This window comes from Lineus longissimus, chromosome 12 (genome assembly GCF_910592395.1).
Source record: "Lineus longissimus chromosome 12, tnLinLong1.2, whole genome shotgun sequence".
Taxonomy (NCBI): Eukaryota; Metazoa; Nemertea; class Pilidiophora; order Heteronemertea; family Lineidae; genus Lineus; species Lineus longissimus.
The window spans coordinates 10,095,347-10,117,965 of record NC_088319.1 but is presented as its reverse complement, the minus strand read 5'-3'; the positions used below and the strand labels follow the sequence as shown (position 1 = coordinate 10,117,965).

The 22,619-nt window shown below is 41.3% G+C and overlaps 2 protein-coding genes and 1 non-coding gene across 5 annotated transcripts; 1 reads left to right on the top strand and 2 right to left on the bottom strand.

Annotated features, from left to right (window-relative positions):
- The first annotated feature begins 8,504 nt into the window (after positions 1-8,504).
- On the top strand, positions 8,505-16,828 carry LOC135496793 (uncharacterized). 3 transcript variants are annotated; one of them, XM_064786307.1, is made up of 2 exons: positions 8,505-8,625; positions 14,894-16,828. In XM_064786307.1, exon 2 carries the CDS (start codon positions 15,224-15,226, stop codon positions 16,337-16,339), a length of 1,116 nt encoding a protein of 371 aa, XP_064642377.1. In that variant the 5' UTR covers positions 8,505-8,625; positions 14,894-15,223; the 3' UTR covers positions 16,340-16,828. The 3 variants fall into 3 exon arrangements, with proteins under 3 accessions (XP_064642377.1, XP_064642378.1, XP_064642379.1); XM_064786308.1 differs by lacking the exon at positions 8,505-8,625 and adding an exon at positions 12,089-12,163; XM_064786309.1 differs by lacking the exon at positions 8,505-8,625 and adding an exon at positions 12,176-12,277.
- On the bottom strand, positions 12,409-12,490 carry Trnal-aag (transfer RNA leucine (anticodon AAG)). Its single transcript has one exon. It is a non-coding gene; the product is annotated as a tRNA-Leu (tRNA).
- Positions 16,773-19,553, bottom strand: LOC135496792 (uncharacterized). Its single transcript, XM_064786306.1, has 2 exons — positions 19,461-19,553; positions 16,773-18,976 (listed from the first exon to the last, which is right to left on the bottom strand). The coding sequence occupies exons 1-2, from the start codon at positions 19,465-19,467 to the stop codon at positions 17,265-17,267; spliced, it is 1,719 nt and encodes a 572-aa protein (XP_064642376.1). The 5' UTR covers positions 19,468-19,553; the 3' UTR covers positions 16,773-17,264.
- Between the last annotated feature and the right edge of the window lie 3,066 nt (positions 19,554-22,619).

The following is a 22,619-nucleotide window of genomic DNA, read 5'->3' as shown; positions in this document are numbered from 1 at the left end:
TTGAAAACACTAAGACTTTTAATCACAAAATGCGTCATCTGAGGTCAGAAAAGCATCAAATGTATCTGGAAGAGATTGATAAGAAAAGCTTAAGTCCTTTCGATGATAAGCGTTTCATCTTAGAGGATGGCATCTCTACATTGCCTTTCGGTATTTACTATGAAAAATACATTGATTACAGTGATTTAATGAATGTTTAACCTTAATGAATGTTTAACCTTAATGAATGTTTAACTAATTAAATCACTTTAATTAAATCATTTTAATTAAATAGAAATGGACTTCATAATTTTTGAGAATGAATGCGATGAAGCCATATTTGAGCTTAACTTAACAGACCCATTGAACATAAAATCGATCACTTTGAAATCGATAGCGTTTTACAACTCGTGGTGGACTGGTGATAACGTTCCGGGTATTACCGAATTGTTAAAAATTGAAAATGACTCAAGACAACAATCCGATTCTTTCTATGTCCCTTTTGATGGTCATTTCAGTTTGTCCGAACTTTGCTCCTTTATCAATGAGCGTATCAAAAACCTTGCAGGACATGTTAACATCAGCTGTGAAAATAACAATTATCTTATCATTGAACTTACTGAAGACAGGTTGTTTATGTTGAAAGATTACTATCTCGGTGATGAATATTTTACAATAGTAAACACATTTTTTGGTTTTAAACAAACTAAATTCACCAAGAAAGGAAAATACTACTCCACCAAGCCACTTAACTTTTACAGAACAGAACTATTTTTAAGATCAAATTTGGTTGATAAAGCTAAGACCCTCTACAACAATAAACCTTCTGACATTTTATGTATCGTTCCTGTTGAAGATGGTGATCAGATACAATACCAGAGATATAAACTCAATTGCAAGAAAATAGTTAACAAAAAATGTACAAATCAAGTCAACTTTGAAATCACGGATGAGAATGGTAAAATAGTTAATTTCAGAGGTAGCTCAGTTACTTTAAATTTTTCACTTGAAACTAAGAATAGTGTGTTTGAGTAATTCTACTCCATTAAACTAAGATTACATGTTTTAGGAGTTGTGTAACAGTTATCTTTCCCTTCTGGTTTAATACCTTCTGGTTTACTACCTTCTTGTTTACTACCTTCTGGTTTACTACCTTCTGGTTTACTACCTACTCGTACTTTCTTGTTAGTTTTAATCTTAGGATAGCAGTAAATGATGACTGCAAAACCAAATGCAGCTAAAATGACATACAGTGTTGTACTCCTGGAACTTCCAGTATTTGTGGTAACCTCAGGCTCTGGTTGAGTTAAACTTTGTTCGGGTTCATCGTCTTTCCTGGGTTCATCTTTATTCCCGGGTTCATCATCTTTCCCAGTAAACCTCTCCTTTTTTGACTTCTTGAATTCCTGAGATCTTTTACCTAATTCTCGAGACCATGCAATTTGTTTTTCGGTTCTTGCTCTCTTAATGGGCTTTTCACTGTCTGTCACTCGAGCTATGCTATCGGTCTCTGCTCTCTGAACTTTGTCCTGATCCACTTCCATGTTCGGTTCCACTCCCATGTTCGATTCCACTCCCATTTAATCTTATGAAATTTTAATTGGTGGTACCATCATTGCTGACACCAATCGATTCATTAGCAGATTTTGTTTCTTGGCAATGCCCTAAAGTGATCAGTGTTGATGAGGCAAGAGCAGTTAGTGCACCCATTCTCAAACTCAACCATCCAAGCCATTTGTCAAGTTCATTGGTAACGATGTAATCATTTCTGAGGTCATGGTAAAGATCATCCTCGTCATCTATTGGTAATAACCACCTTGATAATTTAGTGTAAGCTTTAAGTACTGTCTTACCCAAAGAATCATTAAGTCTGGCAGCCATCTTTGTCTGGTAGATTCTGTGGTGTTTTAAGAGTTCCTTTTCTGTCATATTATCTAAGTCATTAAAAGTTAGTTGTTTATTAAGTAAATCCTTGTTTTTCCCAGTTGCAACTAAAATTTCTAAGTCTTGTTTAGCTTTAAGGCCAGTTTCAGTTAAATTAGCTTTAAGGCCACTATCAGTTGAATTTTGTTGACAACTAGGGTTAACTAGACCTTGACTAGGGTTAACTAGGCCTTGACTAGAACTGACTAAATTTGAACTAGTTAACGCCTTGTTAGAAGCCTGTTGCTTTGTAGTGTAATTCTGTTGGTAATTAGCAGTGTTCTGTTGAAAGTTAGCTGCATTCTGTTGGTAATTAGTTGCAATGGGATTAGCTAGATTTGAACCAGAATTAACTGAATTTAAACTAGAATTAACTGGAGTCACTCCATTAACTGGGATTACTCCGATTTGTTTCATTTGCTGTTCAATTATCGTTGATGTCTGATTATTCATTTATTTAGAATGAAATCTTCATCGATTCATATTGAACGGAAAATACTTTACAGGAAAAGTCCTACTTACCAGAAACTTACCAGAAACTTACCAGAAACTTACCAGAAACTTACCAGAAACTTACCAGAAAGAGGATATCTAGATCCTGGACAGAATTGCAAGTTCTAGACTACATGGTGAAGGGTAACATTTACGGTAGTTGATAAAGCTTGGAATCAGTGAAACCTTGGAACCAGTGATAAACCTTGGAATCAGTCCTAAAAATGCATAAAAACATGAAATAATGCCATTCGAACCTAACGTGGTTACGAATCAACATTTGGAGCTTATTCTTACATGATCAGATCGGAATTTTATGGTAATTTAGAAATCTGTCGCATATCCGATTCAATAGTCTATATTTTAAAACAACCCAGTTGTACCTCGCCTCCAGTGTACAGTACTGATCTCCCAAATATGGGAAGACACGCCCACCACACACCCATAATATGGACCAATAGCGCTCCGCTTATAAATACGCCACCACCACACGGGGCCTTTTCGATCAGACGAGTTGCTTGGGAAGTTGGGGGCCTGTCATGCATTATGCATGGATAAGGTTGACGACTATGTCTAGGCCTAATTGTCTATGATTGACTGATATTTTATAACAAACGACGAATAAAAGAAGCCTAGTCATGTATGTTTATTACCGAAGTTTGCGGATGAAAATTTCCTTCGCCGTGAGCGATTTCTTACATCTTCCAGTACGCATCGAGGGATGCAGAGATCTTTGTGACGTCACCAGTTCTAAGCGGGTTTTTTATTCACGTGTGTGTTTGTCCTATGATCTCGTGCATCTAGTACCGAGCATAATACTTTATCGTCTATGGAATACAAAACAATCATAAAAACTAATTTTTGCTTCCATTGAAGAGAAATAAAATATTTTAACGACCACAGCGCATTGCCAATTGATGACGTCATCCTCCACATTAAAAATGTTGGCTTCTGAACGAACTGGCAAATTGCTATCAATAAAGTCAGCTGGGACGAGACTGTCAGTTGGGAGGGTATAAATCGTGGAAGGAACGCACCCGATTTCCCGCGCTATTTGCACAGTGATTCCATGGTTTACATTGAATATTCCAAGGTTTATCAGTGTTTCCAAGGTTTCACTAATTCCATACTTTATCAACTACCAACATTTACTGATATCTTGCACCTCTAATGCCTTCAATAAAATTTCACTTTGTTTATCGATTGCTTGTTCATTTTCATATTCAAGCCTGTAATATTTGAAGAAAATACTTCCTAAGAAACCAGACCATAGAGAGTTCAAATCATCCAGTCGGGCCTTATCAGTTGGATTCGGTTTCAATACTACATAATCAATTTTCAATGCTTTAAATGCTTGGTGTAAAAACAGCTTGTAATTTATGGTAATTTTAACTCCACTGTAATGAAGATATTTGAGGAATGCCAATAAAACCATTCTTAGATCTGTGAAATTTTCTTTGGTCAACTGAGGTTTACCAATTGCTCTGTTAATGAATTCAATTTCTAAATAAGTGTCACACTCTAGACCAGGTAAAACATCATTGGGTATGAGTTTAACGAGACCAAATCGTAAGGCATTCAGGACTGTTTTTTCATAGCTGGCCGCACAGAGCCATTTTCTTGGACTTGAGAAGTAAATCTTAATCCTACTTTCAACAAAATGTTTCAAATCATTTACCATTAAATCTGACAGACGTGTCTGGCCAAGGTTTATGATGACGTGGTCAAAGTAACGTGTTTTGTTCTCAATAGTGATTTCTGGATTCTTAAAGTCATCACTGTAAGTGGTCGAATTGCAATTACTGCAGTATGTGTAGAGTTGCTTGGCAGGCCTGTCAAAATTCAGTTTTTTCTGGCATTCAAAAAGTGTCCATCGTTTGCAGTTATGGCACAATTGAGCATCACTTCCTGTGAATGTATCATACAGTTTCATAGGTGTTACCTGGTTCATAGGTGTTACCTGTTTCATAGGTGTTACCTGGTTCATAGGTGTTACCTGTTTCATAGGTGTTATCTGGTTCATGTGCACTTTTTTTTTTTTTTTACAAAGAGTTTATTCGGTTTATATTGTACATGTATTTTACAGTTAAAAGCCGAAGGCTTAAACTACTGCAAAATAAAAATATATGCAAATAGTTACATAAGTTTATGAAGATACGAATAGTGACATAAGTTTTTTGAAGATGATTTGAAGAGATATACAGAATATATAATTGAGAAACATGTGAAGTTGATGTGTAGTGAATTTCGCAAAAAAGAGGGAAAAAAAAGGATAGATAGTTTGGAAAGTGCAGGGGGGCGGGGGTGCAAGAGTTAGGAATGATCATACGAGTTTGGGGTTGGCGGAAACGGAAAAGAGGGGGGTCAGATATTTTTCTTTGAGTTAGATTGGAAACGATTTGTGGATGAAATGAATTTTAGGGTTGATTTGATAAGGAGAGCATTTTCGAGGTTGGAGAAAGATGGATGGCCGTTGAGAAGGATGTTTGAGTTTAGAGTTGCATTATGGATGTGTGTTATTTGGAGGGTATTGGCCATTAGGGAGTTGCGTTGGTTTTCGTACTTAGGACAGTCGAGAAGAAAGTGTGAAGAGGTTTCTGGAACATGCATTGGGCACATGAGGCAAGTGGGGGTTTCCGAAACGTGGTTTAGGTATAGGTCAGATGTTAGTCCGCTGCAGTTGTTTCGCATACGTGTGAGAATGATGTTAAGTGGGCGAGGACCGATGTCTAGCCAGGAGGGGATTGGTTTGATAGAGAATTCTGGCAGTTTGGTTAGGGAGTATTTGTAAAAGTTTAGAGTTGGTTTCGCACGTATAGAAAGGTCGAGAGCATTCCAGTCACGGATTGTAGAAGGGAAGAAGCTTGAGTAGAGGCTATTTGTGCGGCAAAGGAAAGGTGTTATATTGTTGTTTGTAGCTAAACGTGTGTTATGGTAGTGACTATCGACGGTTAGTTCTGGGATGAGGTCTTTGAGGTAGGTTGGTGCAAGTCCGTTTAAAATTTTGTAGAACATTACGAGGCGATGGAATTTCCTGCGCTTTTCGAGTGGTAGAAGGCCAGATTCTCTGTAAAGGTCGCGGTGGTGAGAGCTGATTGTTAATCCTGTTATACATCGCATTGCATTGATTTGGGTTTTTTCCAGTTTTGCTGCTAAGTTCTGGGGGAGTCCGTCCCATACTACGTCTGCGTATTCGAGCTTGCTTCTGACAAATGTCTTGTAGAGCGTTAGTAAAGTTTGTTTATTCGTTTTGTATTTGATGTTTTGTAGTATGCCAAGTCTGCGGTTTGCGGTCGTAACGATTGACTGGATATGGTCTTCCCAGGTTCCTTTGTCGTTGAAAGTTAATCCGAGGTGCTTGTGTGACTTGGCTTGATCAATTGCGACGTTGTTGAGATGACAGTGGATAACAGAGGGTTGTCTCCGCCTGCTCGTAATCAGATACAGCGTTTTTGTTGCGTTGTAGGTGATGGCCCATTTCATTGCCCATGCGTAAAGTTTGTTTATATCCTGCTGGATTTCGGGCGTGCATGCTATGAGGTTTCGTGATGCGAATGCGTTTGAAGTGTCGTCGGCAAACAGTCTCGTTCTGCCGTTGGTTTCCTCCGTGACGTCGTTTATGTAGACCAGGAACATCAGTGGGCCTAGGATAGATCCTTGGGGGACGCCAGCGTTGACTCGAAGCCACTCTGAGGATTTTCCGTTGATTACAACCCGTTGTTGCCTGTCTTGGAGGTAGCTCTTGAACCATGATAGCAGGTTTCCTCTGATGCCAAACTGGTAAAGTTTCGATGCGATGCCTTTATGAGAAGTCTTGTCAAAAGCTTTGGAAATGTCACAGAATAGTGAGAAAACTTCCTTCTGTTCGTCGAGGTCCATTAGTGATTGATGGTTTATTTCTAGGAGTTGGGTAACTGCAGAGTGGTTAGCCAGGAATCCAGATTGGTTCTTCGAGATGAGCAAACGGAGATGGTTGTAGACATTTCTGTGGACAATTTTTTCGAAAAGTTTTCCTATGACACTGAGGAGGGAAATGGGTCTGTAGTTGGATTTATCATGCCTGTCACCTTTCTTGAATATGGGGGTAATGTTTGCTTTTTTCCATGTTTCTGGGAATATGTTTTCATTCAGGGATCTGTTGAAAAGGATGTGGAGCGGTTTGGTCAATTGGAGCGTCAAAGAATGAACTATGCGAGGGCTGATGCCGTCTGGGCCGATGGCCTTGTTAGTGTCCATGATGGCGATTTGATCGGCGATATCCTGCTCTGTGATTATGATGTCGTTGAGCTCGTTGTTGGTGAGGTTTGGGAGTTCTCCTTGGGTGGGTATGTTTGTCTCATCTACGTTGCAGATTTTGGCAAAGTGAGCGTTGAGGATGTTGGCCTTGGTTGTAGGGTCGTCTACGGATAAACCATTGACATTTAGTGAAGGAGTTGTGTTGTTTTTGCTTTGACCGCAGATGCTTGTGGCGAGTTTCCACCAGTCTTTATCCTTTCTTCCATTTTTCAATTTGTCCGTTATCGACGAAAGGTGGGAATCCTTTGCCTTCTTGATCAGTGAGATAACGTGGTTTCGTTGTTTTTTGAAAATATCATAATCGAAGTTATAACCGGATTTCTTTGCTTTTCCAAAGAGCTTGTTTCTTTTGTTGATTTCTATTTTGATCTCGGCGGTTATCCAGTTCTTATCGTTTGAAGAGAATTTGATCCGCTGGAAGGGGATGAATGTGCACTTTGACCGGATCTTCTTCAGAGATTTTCGGTAACGATTCAACCATTGGTCTAATGTAACCATTTTGTTTCATAGGTGTTACCTGGTTAATTTGACTGAAATACTTCTCCAAAGAGACATAACTGTACATTCTTTCACTCATGATTTAGAATTAAAAAAATCATTAAGTAATAGGGAAACTTGTAGTTTTATCCATGTTACGTATTTTAGTAAGTTTGGTAGATTTGGGAAAACCCCAAAGATCCCCAGTGTTAACAGAAATTTTCCATGTTGAGTTTTTGGTAGTGTTTGTGGGTTAAAACAATGAATTCTTGACAAATGTACATGAATAATGATGAAGGGTGAAGTTTTTTGCCCATGATTCTAGGTTTTGTCGTAGATAGTCGTACATACGTTTCCCTATTACTTTTGTCCTCTTTCGTCGCTTTTGGCACAGTGTACCACTCGTGGAAATGTCTCTCATTTCTCCAAAAATTTCCAGATATGACTTTCCTTTGTTGGAGAGTTGTGGGATGTCATGTACATTAGTTTGAAAAAATTCTCAAAATGCTAACCCCTGAAATGTACCTTCATTGAGACAAGACCACTAATGAATATTCATAGGTTGGAGGGTCGAGGCCTATCAATTAGACGAGTGCATGTTTTTAACTCTCAAGTACATATTTGGAGAGGTATTGAAAAAATATTTGTTGTGACAAGTCTGCAGATATAAAGAAATTATTTGATGAAAAAATTAATTTCGAATTTTGCTAATTGGGTAATAGGGGGGCGTGTTTTGAGTTTTTTCTGCCAGTTGGCTGAAAAGAGTGGAAATATCAAAGTCTGTCTAATTTGTCAATTATCAAAAAATTTCCGTGGTCAATCACCAGTTTATTTTTCACCATTTACTTGCCCGACTGTCCGGAATAACATAATCTAAATTTCAGATTCACAACCCCACGCAGTATTTGATGCGTCGCGGTCAAACATTGACAATTTAACTGCTTAAAAAATCCATTGTGGTCTTACCTCCATTTCAACCATCTCAAATTATGAAAACAACATAATAGTAATTTTCTGCACAGAAATGTACGTGCTTCAAATGGCCATTTCAGTTTATTGCAATATCCAGTAGAGTGGAGCTTGAGTGAAATTTACGAGAGTTCAAAGTGCGGATAATGTGTGCCATTAGTCGAAGCAATGTTGCAGTCGCCAATCAATTAACTTAGCCGGCCAACTTTGACGAACTCCGAATCCCGATCTACAATGAACTTTGGGAAATTTGTGGGAGTATCACCAAGCCAACATGCGTCGATTTGCCGAACCATTCACAACATTTCACCAATAATAACCCGTCAACAATACCGTATTCAATCCGTATTTCATTGTCCATCACAATACATGCTATTTCTGGCGAGACCAGGCTACAGACACGGAGGTCACGGGAGGAGTAAGGCGAAAATAGACTAGCCGTGATATTTTGGATATATCAAACAACAAGGCAGGTTTGGTGGAGTTCAGGTGAGTTATAGAGGATAAACAAGTCAAAAAGATTTCGTGATGCGCTAAAGCTGGATTGATATCCAAATGTGGTGTCTGATAGGCTTCTTCAAAAGTATATGTCCACGTAATTTTTGGGCAGCTGTGCGAAAACTTCTGGACCCATTTCTTTAAGTTTTATTTTCTTACGTCTAAAACTTGGACCCAACACAATTTCTACGTTAGAGGTGCAATTTACATGTGCATGTAAAATGTAATCATTCATTGGAGACCTTCGACGATTTGTAGGAGTTTATTATAGGCGGAGGGGGAGCGATTTTTTCTTATTGGGTGTTTCAATACGAAACTTCGCACATTTGAAGAGATACATACATGAAACAGAACAATCGTCAAGATTTCATCAAAATTCATCCAGGAAGGATCGAGCTGTACAAAGCAATGCACAATGTACAAAGCAATGCTCTCCGACAATGTTTATATTCGAATGCATATTTACATGTAATGTGGAAATCCTCTTCCACAATTAGATTTAAGAAAAAAACCTAACGTTGAAGAAATCGGTCCTGCAATTTCCGCACCATAAGGCCCAAATGGACTACTTCTGGAAAAGACATACTCTCGTCAAACCAGTCATGTGTCTTCAATAATGTGCAAAAGACGTACGGACTTCTAGTAAAAGGAGGTGGAAAATGTAAGGGTTATATTTTTGGCCCTCCTTGTACTTGGAGTATGCCACAGTATATGTGGTCATTTCAGAGCACAGGGCCCGGGGGCAAATTGTCAATTACTAAATATGGACGTCCCCATGGAAACTGGGAAACGTTATATAGAGAATTCTTGTCAGTTTTGGAATAATCGATATTTTAATGGCAGTCCATTTAACCCCGCCATTCATACGTAACACGTTTTTCTTAAAAACATACGAAAGTGCCATTTACTATTTACATGTAGATGTTCACTAGCGAATGTTAGTTGGGATTGCCTTGTAGAATCATATTGCCGGGCATGTTGCTTGCTGCATAGCCTGGTTTCCATGCCAGATTGGTTTTTTTACAAATGGAGGACAAAAGAGGTGGTTTGCCACCCGACCCTACCCCTCCCCTGCCGCCGACGAAAAGCTATAGCTGTGGACATGCTCCCATACATAACACTAATGCCCAAGGTAAAAAAATGCCATCAGGTGAGCTGCCATCGCGGTCAGATTACATATAAAACATGACTTCATGAGGTCATCTCTACAGTAATGATATTTTATCTAACTATACATACGGTCCGCCAGAATGAATAGTTGTTTCTGGTGTGATTTTTTGGTGCGCCCGGTTCACTTGATAACTTGATGCCTTGGTGTATTTCAGAGAAATCTGCCAAAATATCTATTAAATTTATATTGATAGCTCAGCTTAGAAGTGCTTCCCATATTACATATACATAGCAACAGGACCCGCATGTAGGTCGATGGACTCTTAAAACCACTCAAATGCCAGTAGCTGTATTTTCAGTGGTTTTGTCACCAAGCAAGTCTTTTTCGAATGGCTGCAAATGCACGGGAAAGGGTACGTGAAAACGTAATAATGGTTTACCACCAGGACCCAGTCGTTTAAGGATAAACTGTTAAAGCGAATTTAGCACGACCTTATATTAGCCTAGCTTTTTACATTTTCACCACCCGAGAAAATGTATCTTTCGAGAAATTTCTATTTTCCGAGATATTCTAAATATCCATGAATAGCATTATTTCGTATTTAGTTTCCGAGAAATTTTCTTTCTTCCTTTTCTGTCATTTCGTTTCTTACGCTATAATCCTTTTGCAGCAGCCCTTATGGCGTTACCTTATGGACAACCCGGCCTAATTAGCCGATGAACGCTTGGAGTTTTGTGAAAAAGTATACGTGGCGTAGGTCAGCACTTCGGAGCATGTATAGTACATATAACGTTATTCCATTCAATATATAGGAGTACTTGAGAATTAACATGTAGCTCGTGGCGGTAGTTTACAATAAACTTTTGTTGGGTTGCAAAATAATCAATATTATTTTTCATGTTTCTTTAGAAAACTGTATAAAGTGAAGTGTTGCTCTCGTTTAATTTAAGCCTGATTGGTCGGTGCATTGAAGAGAGTGAAATACTAAAAATATGTTGGCCCGCGGATGTAGACATCTTTGCTCTATACATCCGTGGTTGTCCAAAAAAGGATCGCACATTTTCACTTGCAATGTCTCAGTTAGTTGAGTACGGAATTTCTCGAAATTGCTCAGGGATTAATTTGAGTATAATGTAAGCAAGCCCTGAAAATATCAAAGCAATGCGATATAAATCCCGCAACTACTGTTCATTACAAAAATACAATTAACAAATTCAATATCTGAACAACTGACTCCATCCATCCTCTTCCATCCACCACCAATTGTATTAATAAAAAAACTTGTTTCAAATGAGATGCCCTTTTGGATTTCATCTGAAGATTACTTCTCTCAAGAAGCAACAATTTAGTCCTTTGACGCCAGCTCCTTTAACTTGCCCTTTTGTCCACGGTACACATATTTCCTTCAAGGAGTTTCAGATGAAAAAATCCGTATGATTAGAATTTGGGGCATTGAAAAGGCCACTCATCTTTCCGAATAAATCCTGAAGTCGCCTTCTAAACAGGTTTATGTTACCAGAATGGTATGTGTGATGAGCCCCATGCTGTTGGAAGACATGGTCATTCCTGGGATAAACCTGCCACACAGTCAATTAAAGTTGTCTTGATAATTGCGTATGTTGACTAGCTCGTTTGTATAGTTAGCAGAACTCGTTGGATTTATATCGGATAGCTTTGATATTTTCAGGGCTACGAACGTCTGCTCACAATAGCCAAAGTTCCTGAGAATTTTCAAAGATAATGCACTCTAATAGTTCAGATATTACAAGTACACCCGAAATATAAAGAGTCACGTTAGACAATAAAACTTTTGATATTCTAAAATCTGGTTTAGTCTGTCTCAAACAGAAGACACATTGTTTGGTTGGTCAACTATAGGGTTCAGCTACAATATGAGGGTATCACCGGTTCCCGGACTCGTAAGAACGGGGCTCGATATTAAAAGTGAGATCATCCTCCTATGTCCAGGATCAGTCTGGTGCTCCCCCACCTTGCATGAGGTAGACGTCGAGTCTGGGAATGACACGAAGCTCAGGCTTGACGGGGAATCCGACCATGCGACTTACTTGCAATACTGCTTGCTTGCCCAAGGACACAGCCAACGAATCAAATGAATGTTTGATCACGCACTTCTTTTGACAAGGTGTTAAAGTTCAATGGGGTACACCAACTGTCGAAGGGGGCAGATTTATGACCGGCGATACAATACTGTGCTCCATTTTCATAGTTTCATAAACTGTTTATCACAGTTGGATGAATGAGAGGGCTGTTTGGAGTTTTGTGTTGGCTCAGTGGTGCAATCTGCTGAATACTCATTCAAATATCACGAATCGTGTATGCTGTGCGTCACACCAGAAAGCTGCGTTTTTCCTTCGGAGTGTATATTTAATTATTTTGGTAACGAAGTACGTGCTTTCGGTGAGTAATATATAAATATAGCACTTCAAGCCATGGAATAGTAAAAAATTCAACAGTGAAAAAAATTATTCCACGAGGCGAACGTATTGGTAATGTAGTATATACGTGCTTTCGGTGAGTAAAATTTGATATTGACGTCTCTGCAGCCTTAATGTGTCAGCCCAGGAAGACATTGCTCTTGTCAATCCGATAAAATGGTGAAGTTCATCACCCATGCGTGCGTCAAGGTTATGTAAAATATTTTATGGCAGCGGTGGGATTCGAACCCACGCCTCCGAAGAGACTGGTGCCTTAAACCAGCGCCTTAGACCGCTCGGCCACGCTACCCGTTGAGAACACAACAGGCGTTTTTATGAATTGTGCGCGAAAGTACTGAAAGAACAGTACTGGTTTAAAGTAAGCTTCCTAACCGAGCCTACAGAGAGGCGCGTTGCGTGTGAGCCGTCGTCCTACGCGCGCGTTGCATCATCGAATAGTGTAGACTGTATGTTTTTCAGAGGTAAGTGACCTCAATGACCTCATTTTCGGCAGCTGTGCGAGAACTACTGGTCAGGAGAAATTTCTTCTAATTTTGAGGCCCAACGCGATTCACAGGTTTAAAGCCCTGAGACAATTTGAGTTTTTTCATTATTTGCCCTTTGATACCTGTTTAGACCTATCAGCACAATGAAAGCTGTTTCATGGAGGTCGATTTTATCAAGATTTGCCCTGACAACCCTTTGATTAGACAGTGAAACGATGGGAATTTAGGCCTAGGTGCGAACGGGCTTTGTAATAGATCCCGCATTGGGCGAGGTGTGAATTCTTCGCGGGCAAAATATGTTATGAAGCTTCGAAGAGTTTTTGCGCAGTGGCCTAATAGAGGACGTTGTCATTTACTTCGGAAAAAGCCTATAGTCATTCGCATGCTGTGCACCGTTTGGTATTGGGAATTGCCTGTATAGCTGGCCTTTTGCTAAACCAACTTGAAATGTCGTCGAGAGGATGTGCACCGTTTGGTATTGGGAATTGCCTGTATAGCTGGCCTTTTGCTAAACCAACTTGAAATGTCGTCGAGAGGATGTGCACCGTTTGGTATTGGGAATTGCCTGTATAGCTGGCCTTTTGCTAAACCAACTTGAAATGTCGTCGAGAGGATGTGCACCGTTTGGTATTGGGAATTGCCTGTATAGCTGGCCTTTTGCTAAACCAACTTGAAATGTCGTCGAGAGGATGCACTTGATTTGCATAAATCAATGTGTGTTTACATAGAAATACGCATGGCAAGTAGGCGCTGAAGCCACTCTTATATACATTTATTTGGCTCATTCTGGTTTTTCACATTTGGCCTTGATGCAACGCTTGTTGACAAATTGTGAATTCACCGAAGAATGTTTGCACATCTCGCTCGCAAATGAAATTTTAAAAATGAGTGGTTGGGTGTGGGCCCCTGACCTTACCTTCGACAGCTGATATTAACAACCCCAGAGACCGGCGGAATAAGCTATCAAGCCAACACCTCGTCCTCGCCCAATCGCAATCACACAATCAGGTACACAGTCCGGACGCAGTGGATCGGCCGAGTTCCTACCCTTGTGAAGACCATTATTCGGATTACTGATGGACTGTCTCGAGAGTGTACAATCAGGGATCTTGTTCTCCTGGTTTAGCGGGTGGTCAGATTACACAATAAAGGACCCTGTAATGAACCTGAGCTCATTAGGGCATTCACTGAAGACCTTTTCAGGAAATTCAACCCCTGTAAAATGATATCTGGATGTGGTCCTAATCTCTTCGAGTCCGGCAGTCTCAAATCCAACCTAAGATCCCGAATGTTATTCCCATCATTGTTTACAATCACAATCGCACCATTTGTCTCTCCATGAATGTCAATAGACGCCGTATCAAATAACCTTCCACCACCATGCGATTCACATCTATTCAATCAGTTCGTCCAGACAGCTGTCCCAATTTGATAGTTTGTCGCGTGTCATGACCTTTCGGCACGAGCGGTTGACAGTGAGATGTTCAGGATCCCGGGTTGACATTTGCGATTAGATGCGTGAGGTTGTCCTGCTCAACGCCAATATTCTAGCATCGCTGGACGAGACTCTTAAGTTCCACCTGTGTTCGACAATCGTGTATGAATGTGCCATAAATGAATAAGACATAAAAGGTCTAACAAAATATCAAATAAAATTAGGTTTTTGTACCAAAAGGTGTAAAACAATTTGTTGTGTCGCTAACCTTCATCGTTTTTGTCTAGTCAAAATATCGATTTTGATTTTCTGTACGTTGGATTTGTAACAATCTTTTAGATTAAAATCTAAAGGAATGGGCGGCTTTTTATTGCAGTATGTTTGTTCTTCTTCTGGTTCATCAGCAAACTATTTTTCGAAACGTGTTTGATGCTTTTCCAATTTTGTTTCAGCTCTTAGATAGTAGAAAAACGCGCCTTATTCGTTATTTCTAGTACGCACAAGACCTTTCCGCTACGTGATGAGTGCACGCCGAGATCCGATTTCCGACACCCCGCTATTATGACGCCACGTCACTTCCATTATCGTCGCAGTAGCGAGGTAATCAAACGCCATCCGCGAGACGTCGGAAAAATCGATGTCAACACCAAGACGTCAGTTCCACGTGGAAAGGATCGACGCATGAAGAGCTAACTCGGGTCAAATCGGAGTCAACATCGGACAAGCGTGATAATTCAGTCAGATTTTGAATTTTATTTTATTCTCATTTCAGAAATCGCTGAGGTCTGATGCAAAGATTCCGTGGGATGAAACAACAAAAACTTGTCACTCCTGGAGCGATGAAGGATTCTCAAATCGGGCCGGACGATCTTAAACAAATTAGAACCTCAATGTCGACCATACATGTCGCAACGGAACGGTGGACGCAGTTACGCCGGTGTCCTATTTTGTGAGGATTCCTCTATCCCGACTCCGATATCTCCCTATCCAGTGTTGCCCTATCAGAAGACGACAACTACTCGTGATCACAGTTGAGAAAGTTTTCTAATATTGGAAAGGAAACGTCAATGACTTTAACGCTTCTCGTCGGATAAATGTGGATATGACGTCGTCGTCGCCCGCATTGATGGCTGACGACAAAAACAGTCTCCCAGGGATGCCGCCAATGACAAATATAAAGACATTTCAGGATGGCGAAAGGTCAGGTACTAATGGATATGCGCAATGCGAGTTTGTCGAAACTGATTTGGACGAAGATTTAGACGAGGTAGATGGACCATCCAACGGACGTCCTAACGGTCTTCTGGGTGTCCGCGTCCGGAACGGACGTTCCGCCGGACACCGAGAGCTATGGCGTCGCCCGAGTTATCGGACTGCTCTGGAAAAGGGTGGTGCGGAAATTGAAGGGATGGATTCCGAGATGGAAGATGAAAATTCGCGAACAAGTCGTGTTGTAAATGTGCCGATTAGGTCTCTTGGAGACCGTAGTCCTGGTTCTTCTGGGTTGGAAAAAACTTTAGAAGTTTTGGACTCGGAGTGTTTCACTTCGAAAGATAACTCAGTGGATAGTGAGAATGAAATAAACGTAGATACTGGAGTAGAGGTACGGTCTCTAGAAAATATGAGCACAGCTTCATCATCTCTGCTGTCGCTGAGTTCAATTGGGAGTGACAATTCTAGTTCTGTCAGTTCAAAGTTCAAGGTCGAATCCAGGGACGAAAAACAGAAACGCGACCGAAATATGGTGAAACTTGCTCATATTAGCAATGAGTATGCTCGGTTAACTGAGTTATTGGATGTCATAAATCCTTACGAACTCCGAGAGGCATTAAAGCGAATGTTACAATCGAAGGACCCCAAATTAGTGGTTGCTTTAACGACATTACTACCTCGGCGAGCCTATCCCGTCCCGACTGTTGCGCACTGCGCGCGCTGCCACAAGACTTACAATCCCAAACTGACATCGAACTGCGTGTTACGACATCCAAATTCAAAAGTGACTAAAATTCGTGAGAATCAAGACGGTGCTTCATTTCGATGTAGTGCGTGCAACAGAGATTTTACAATAGTAAAGATGCATTTTTACGACGAGGCGATAAACTCCTATCTCTCGGGGTTATGTTTCCAGGGTCGGCATACCACTAATCCAAGAGAGGTCGCTTTTGGAGGCGCGGCAAAGTCATGTGACGTTATGGGGTGTCTTGAATGTTATGTGTAGGCAACCACTAAGTGGTTAAGACAAAACGTTTCCAACGTGATGTATGCATAATAACTTCATTACACAAAATGAGTTTAGGGGGCCATACGCACATTTTCCCGATTTTCAGAACCCCCCCCCTTCCGTACGCAAAGAAAACGTTAAAGAATGTACAGCGTATGCAAATGGTAGCCAAAATTGTTGACCCCTCCTCCACCTCAGATGCGTGAGTACGTCCATGGCCTCTTGAAGAAATCTCCCAGCCCTTCCTCACTCAAGACGGGGGCCAACTTAACCTTTCGATGTGAAGGCACTGGCAGATTTCTCCTTCTCTGCCATACTGAACTTCTAGCAGCCTTCGTAATGCATTGAGGGTCAATAATGCTTCTCTGCATGAAGCGTTGGCAATGCACGATGTATTAAACCTTTTAATAATACTTTAAAACTATGAAAATAACGAATCAAATGTTCCTTTATCAATAGTGTCATCTACAATGAATTACATGGACTATCAGTGTCACATTAGTGAGGTTTCGCTATCCCGTTCCGAGAACTCAATCACCGAGATTGACAAAATGTTCTGTGCGACGTCATAAATTTTTTGGGCAGGTCTTCCCGTACCGTCAGTCAGGCCGTTGAACCCGTTGGCTCAATCGCGAACGAATAATGGCAAATTTGTGGGACATTTCAGCAGTAAATGAACTTTTTTCACATTTATTTGACCAGATCCGGAATAAAGTCTTTCGACAAGTCGAGACGGCGTGCAAAAATTACGCCACTAAACAGTCTACACACTGAAAACCGTGAAAAACCGTCAGTCACTGCTGCATCTTGGGTGGGAATGCGAAACCCATTAAATACCGATAACAAAAAAAGGTAACGAGAACCATTTTTAGCCTGGTACCCCTGCTCTCGGCATTCACAGTGGTGGGATATAGGTCTACTGTTATTTCTGAGGAGCTACTTTGCCTGGTAACTGCTTAGTCTTTTCCCACCTCCCACATATGAAGACGACTGTTAGAGCAGAGAAAAAGATACCAACTGCCTGCAGGGCCACCCTGGCGGTGATCTCTGCGCTGCTCTTCGGGAGGAACACGAATTGGTCTAATCCGTATGTGTTGTAGTCGGTACAGTTGACAGCAGTTACCCATTTAGTCCGATTAAAGACGCATTTTTCATTAAACTGGTTGTCCACCGACAGACCTTGTCCGTGCCAACCCATGAAGACGACAGCGCCGCTGAATGCCAAGAAGTTGAAAAAGATAAATGATTTGCGTTGGTTGTATTTCGGCGGTTGCGGGCGGGGGTCGTTGCAACTGATGGTCGAAATGAATCCGAGGAGACCCGCCCATATTCCTACCGATATTTTGAAGCCGAATATTCTGTATTTGAATCCTAATGCCCCGATTATGATGAGTCCGATACTGACGAATATTTGCATCCACATTCCGTCCGTGACAGATTTAGGGAGTGGTGGTAACCTGTTCGGATTGGGTGCTGGCTTCACGTGACCTGGCAGATGTTTAGTCTTCTCCCATCTGAGGAAGCCAATCAGGATGAGGAACACAGAGATGGCAATCCCAGAAGCCTGCAGCGCAATACGGGCTGTGGTTTCGGCCTCGTTAAGAGGATAGAAGATGAAATCGTCGAGTCCGTAGGTTTCATCGATACTACAGTTTCGCAGAGGATACGACTCTGTGAGATAGAAAGTGCAGTTCTTTTTGAGTTGAAGGTCTATGGTCAGACCTCGGCCATGCCAGCCAATGAAAACTACTGTACCGATGAATGTCAAAAAGTTGAAGAACCCGTACGTGCAACGTTGGGTGTATTTCGGAGCGCGATTCCTTGGATCAGTAAAAACGGTGTGCGTCAAAAGGGATAGAATTCCCGCCCAAATGCCGACAGACACCCTAAATCCAAACATACTGTACTTGAATCCGAGGCCACCGATAATAATTAGGCCTACACTCAGAAAGAATCCGATAAACAAAAGTTGCTTTGCTGCTTTTGGCAACTCCTGGAGATCTGGTGGACTTTGGGTTGTCTTTGGAGCAGACGGGGCTGGTTGTTGAGAGACCGGCGCTTCAGTTTTGGGTTGTGTTGGTGAGGATGTGATTGATGGTAACGTTTGTCGCGGCAGACGTGCTGGTGGGACTGATGATGACGGGTGGCGTGGTTTTGGTACCTTGGCAGAAACGGGATCGATGTCTCCGCCAGTGACTCTAGCTGGCTCCACCACTGACGACTTAGCTGTCCCCGCAACCGAAGACACCTGAATGGGCGTCGGCAGTTTTTCCTGTGCGCGATACGTTTCAGTGGGGGTCTCTGTGACAGACTGACTTGTGGGGTAGGACGGATACGAACCCGGGTAAACGGAGTCATACGCCGGGGGTGGGGCGTCGTCATATCCTTGGTTCACATACAACAAATCTGGTGGTGGGGCCGAGGCATTCAGTCGGTGCGGATCATGTCCAACAGTAATGGTGTCACGTAATGGACGAAGCTGGATTGACGGGCAACTCGGCTGGTCTATTGGCGGAAGATGATGCCGAGGCATCTGGCTTGTGTAGGGGTTCTGGCTCGAATTAGACGGTTCTGCAGGTCCATAGACTCCTGATGATCCATCCGGTGGCCCGAAATTCTCTGTCGTGCGGGACGCTAAAACGAAAAGGTTTGGGACATAAATGGACATTGTAGAGACAAGGTTAACTAGAGGTGTCCATCCCATTCACGGATATCCCTGTGACTTTACGTAAGGGCATTTAGTATGGTTATGTATTTTTATGATTGCGTCGAAATTCTCCGTGTGATTTATTGAATACACCTTCATGGCAAACGGCCCTGGTATCCAGAATGCTTAGGCTGTTGATGTGAGTTGTTTGTGCACATCAGTGGAATCCCAAAACCCTACAACACACAAACAAATAGCTCATTGCCAAGGACGGCAGTCTCTAGAATATGCATGTATCTGGGTAAATGTTAGACACTCTGTCGAGGAGACTGCGCTCGTCCCCTAGAGGAGATAAGACGTCAGCGTGTTCTGTCCAAAGGACCGGGGACGAAAGCCGGAAAAGGTAAGGCACACATTCCTGAAACACCCTCAACCTTCATCCCGAGCAGCGTTTTGTCCAACCGTACAAACCTGACATGGTGACTCCTGGCCCTTCATCCACACCTGATGGACTCCAGTTCCACTAATGCAACTCTCGTTGCCAACTGACGCAAAACTAGCCTGTTGACGTACTATGTACAGTGACCATGCAGATAAGGTAGGTGTATTACCTAACAAAAACAACAAATAATGGACTGATATTCAATATCGCTAATCAATCGATAGTCCCGACTCAAAGAACTGTATACTGCATGTATGTTGTATGCGAAAATCGTCACAATAACATTTGAGGTTTAACATTTGTTCGAGATTTTCGTGATATCTAGAGGCTAATCTTATATCAACATGGTCGCCAAAACAGTTAGGCTAATCCCTCCAGAGGTGACACTCGATCATTTTAGTGGGGCTGTCCATGGCGTACCATCAAGTCGCGCTGGCTCCTAACGGATTTAACAGTAGTCAATTTCCGTTACCGTGGTATGGTAGGTGATGCAATTATATACATCACGGTGACGTAACAAGACTCATCCTCTTGCAAACAGGGCCTACAACTTCTCCTTACGCATGAGTAAGTATGTATCGAGTGAAATTGCCTGATATTGTCAGCAGGATGAACAGAACAGGGCTACGCGCTCATAAAACTCTACAGTAGCCACCTAATATTTGTGACTTCAGCTTGTGAGCATGGCGACACGGGAACTTCCGTTGAACAAAAAAGTGTTGACAGAACAAAGTGATTGAAAGCCAGGTGTAACTGTTTTAAATGTCCCAGGATAAAGTGTCCCATAGACAAAAATATCTATCCTGTGCTTCCGATCTCTGACGTATCAAGGCCCTGAGGTTTTATAGAACAATTTATTCAGAACCGTACCTTAAATACGATTACCATGACTATATGGGAAGGACATGTTTTTCCGTGGGAAGACATTGAAGACTAGCGAAATTATAGATATAACAGCGTCTCCAATATTGGACAGGGGGTATCTGATCTTTTTTGAAGCGGAAGGTTGTGGCATTAGGCGACACAATGGGTGATATGAATAAAGACTAGCAAATGCTTTTATCTAAAACTCCATGTACAATTGCCTTTCTGTACAAAATTGAAGTAAAAGCATTTGCTAGACTTTATTCATATCAGCCAATATAAAAAGGAATGTATAAAACAGCGTTTTGAATATATTGAACAAATGGTCTCTGGTCTTTTTGAAGTGGGTGGTTGCGACGACTTGGGCCATACAACAAACGCTTGTGCTAACACTAACGACATCTCTGACCAAACTGGGCCTGGAGTCATAGAACACAGTACCAGATGTCCGAGTATCTCAGACATGGGCCAGACAGCGTGATTAGACGGTAGTCTCAAACTGAAAGTTTAGAAAGCCTGTAGGGCTGCACAAGACATACATTCTGGATCCAGTGGACTGACCTCGTGCATGTGTGGAATGGCGAATGGACTGCCTGGGGAGTTTACATAACACTGATCAACGTGATAGCACATCTTAAATGTAGGACAGGCCAGGAGCGTCTCTGGTTCAACGGACGATATGAAGAAAGACAATCAAATGCTTGTATTGAAAACTTCATGTACAGTTGTACTTGGCAAAACTAAAGTAAAAGCATCATAGCACCCAAGTTCTTAGACATGTTGAGAACTTCATTTTGTTCTTGAAATGACATCATCTTCGGTCACATGTGACATCTCAAGGTGTGGTTGAGCAGAGGGTCTCAAATATAGGAATGTGACATTGTTATGAAAGAATGCAATAACTACCATGTCGACAAAGATTTTTATTTTCCAACCATAGGATTCATTTCTTATTCAACATTGATTTCGACTTTTATTTCTGCAACCTATACACACATATCAAGTATTTTTGATGCTTCAATAATATAGGAAAGGCCTATCATTATTATTTTCCTTGTTAACAAAGATACCGATACTTGAACATACCAGTACTGATATCCGGCCTAAAATTGCAAAATGAGATGTCTCACAGACATTGTGCTCACATGGCGCTACAAAAGAGAGGAGTACAGTAGAACCTCTCTATTAAGGACACCCTTGGGACTGGCAAGTGCCGTCCTTAATAGAGAGGTGTCCTGATTAGAGAGGTCAAACTGAATGGAAACCAATTTTGGACCAAAACTAGTATCCTTAATAGAGAGGTTGTCCTTAATAGAGAGGTGTCTGCTAAGGGAGGTTCCACTGTAAATGGAAGAATGTAAACTCCCATGCAGTTTCTTATCACTTAATCTGCCGACTGGCCTGCACCTCAAAACTGCTTTAATTGAGTCAGAAATGGTCAGGAATGGAGTAAATACTTCCTAATGGGTGAGGGAGCATTTATTTGAATATAGTGAGTGATACATGAAAATAATTGCTAGAGGAGAGCATAGGATGAATATTCCCAACTACTATATATCAGTACTTCAAATTTACTCTCTGACATTACAAAGTTTGACCACGGTGACCTTGGAAAGTAGGTCAGGCAGGGCTACTCCTCAGTCATATCGATCAAGGAAATAAATTTTTTTTGATCAAGCAGTTGCGATTTCTTGATATATGAACGACACTGGATTTTATGACCGACCTACTTACACTGGCAAAGAAGGTCGCATTGACCTAAATCTTTGTCAACATGTGAAGATGCCTAATAGGCGTCAAAAAATTGAATTTCAAGCGTGAAGGACAAATGATAATGAAAGGTGCCTCTGTCAGTGAAATTTTGGAGTTCAACCTCAGCTGTGACCATGAAAAGTATGTCCAATTAATATAACCTGGGTAGTCTCACCGGAAGAAGCCATAGTGAACAATTTCAATATTTTAGCTCCAAGCATTCATATAATATTGACAAAGACTGCCACATTGAGCCTAAAAAGTACATGAAAACTAGTATCCAATGTTTTTTGTACGTCAAGTCATGTTGTCATAAGACATCAACACACCAAGTTTCAACTTTCTTATCTCTTCTTCCGTTGACCAAACGTGCCACGATTGTTGGCGGACAGAGGAATGGACAGACGGATAGATGGACAACGACAATGTATGACAGACTGGACGTGATGACAAAAGATCACCCATGTGAACTAAGAATGTCCTGAAAAATTTGGAGCAACAAAGATAGAACTTGTCCTACAATGTAGATAAAACCTTCTCTCTCTCTCTCTTTCCATTAACATTGTACATGT

Coding starts and splice junctions, on each gene's coding strand:
- LOC135496793 (XM_064786307.1), top strand. CDS start 15,224: ATGACGTCGTCGTCGCCCGCATTGATGGCTGACGACAAAAACAGTCTC.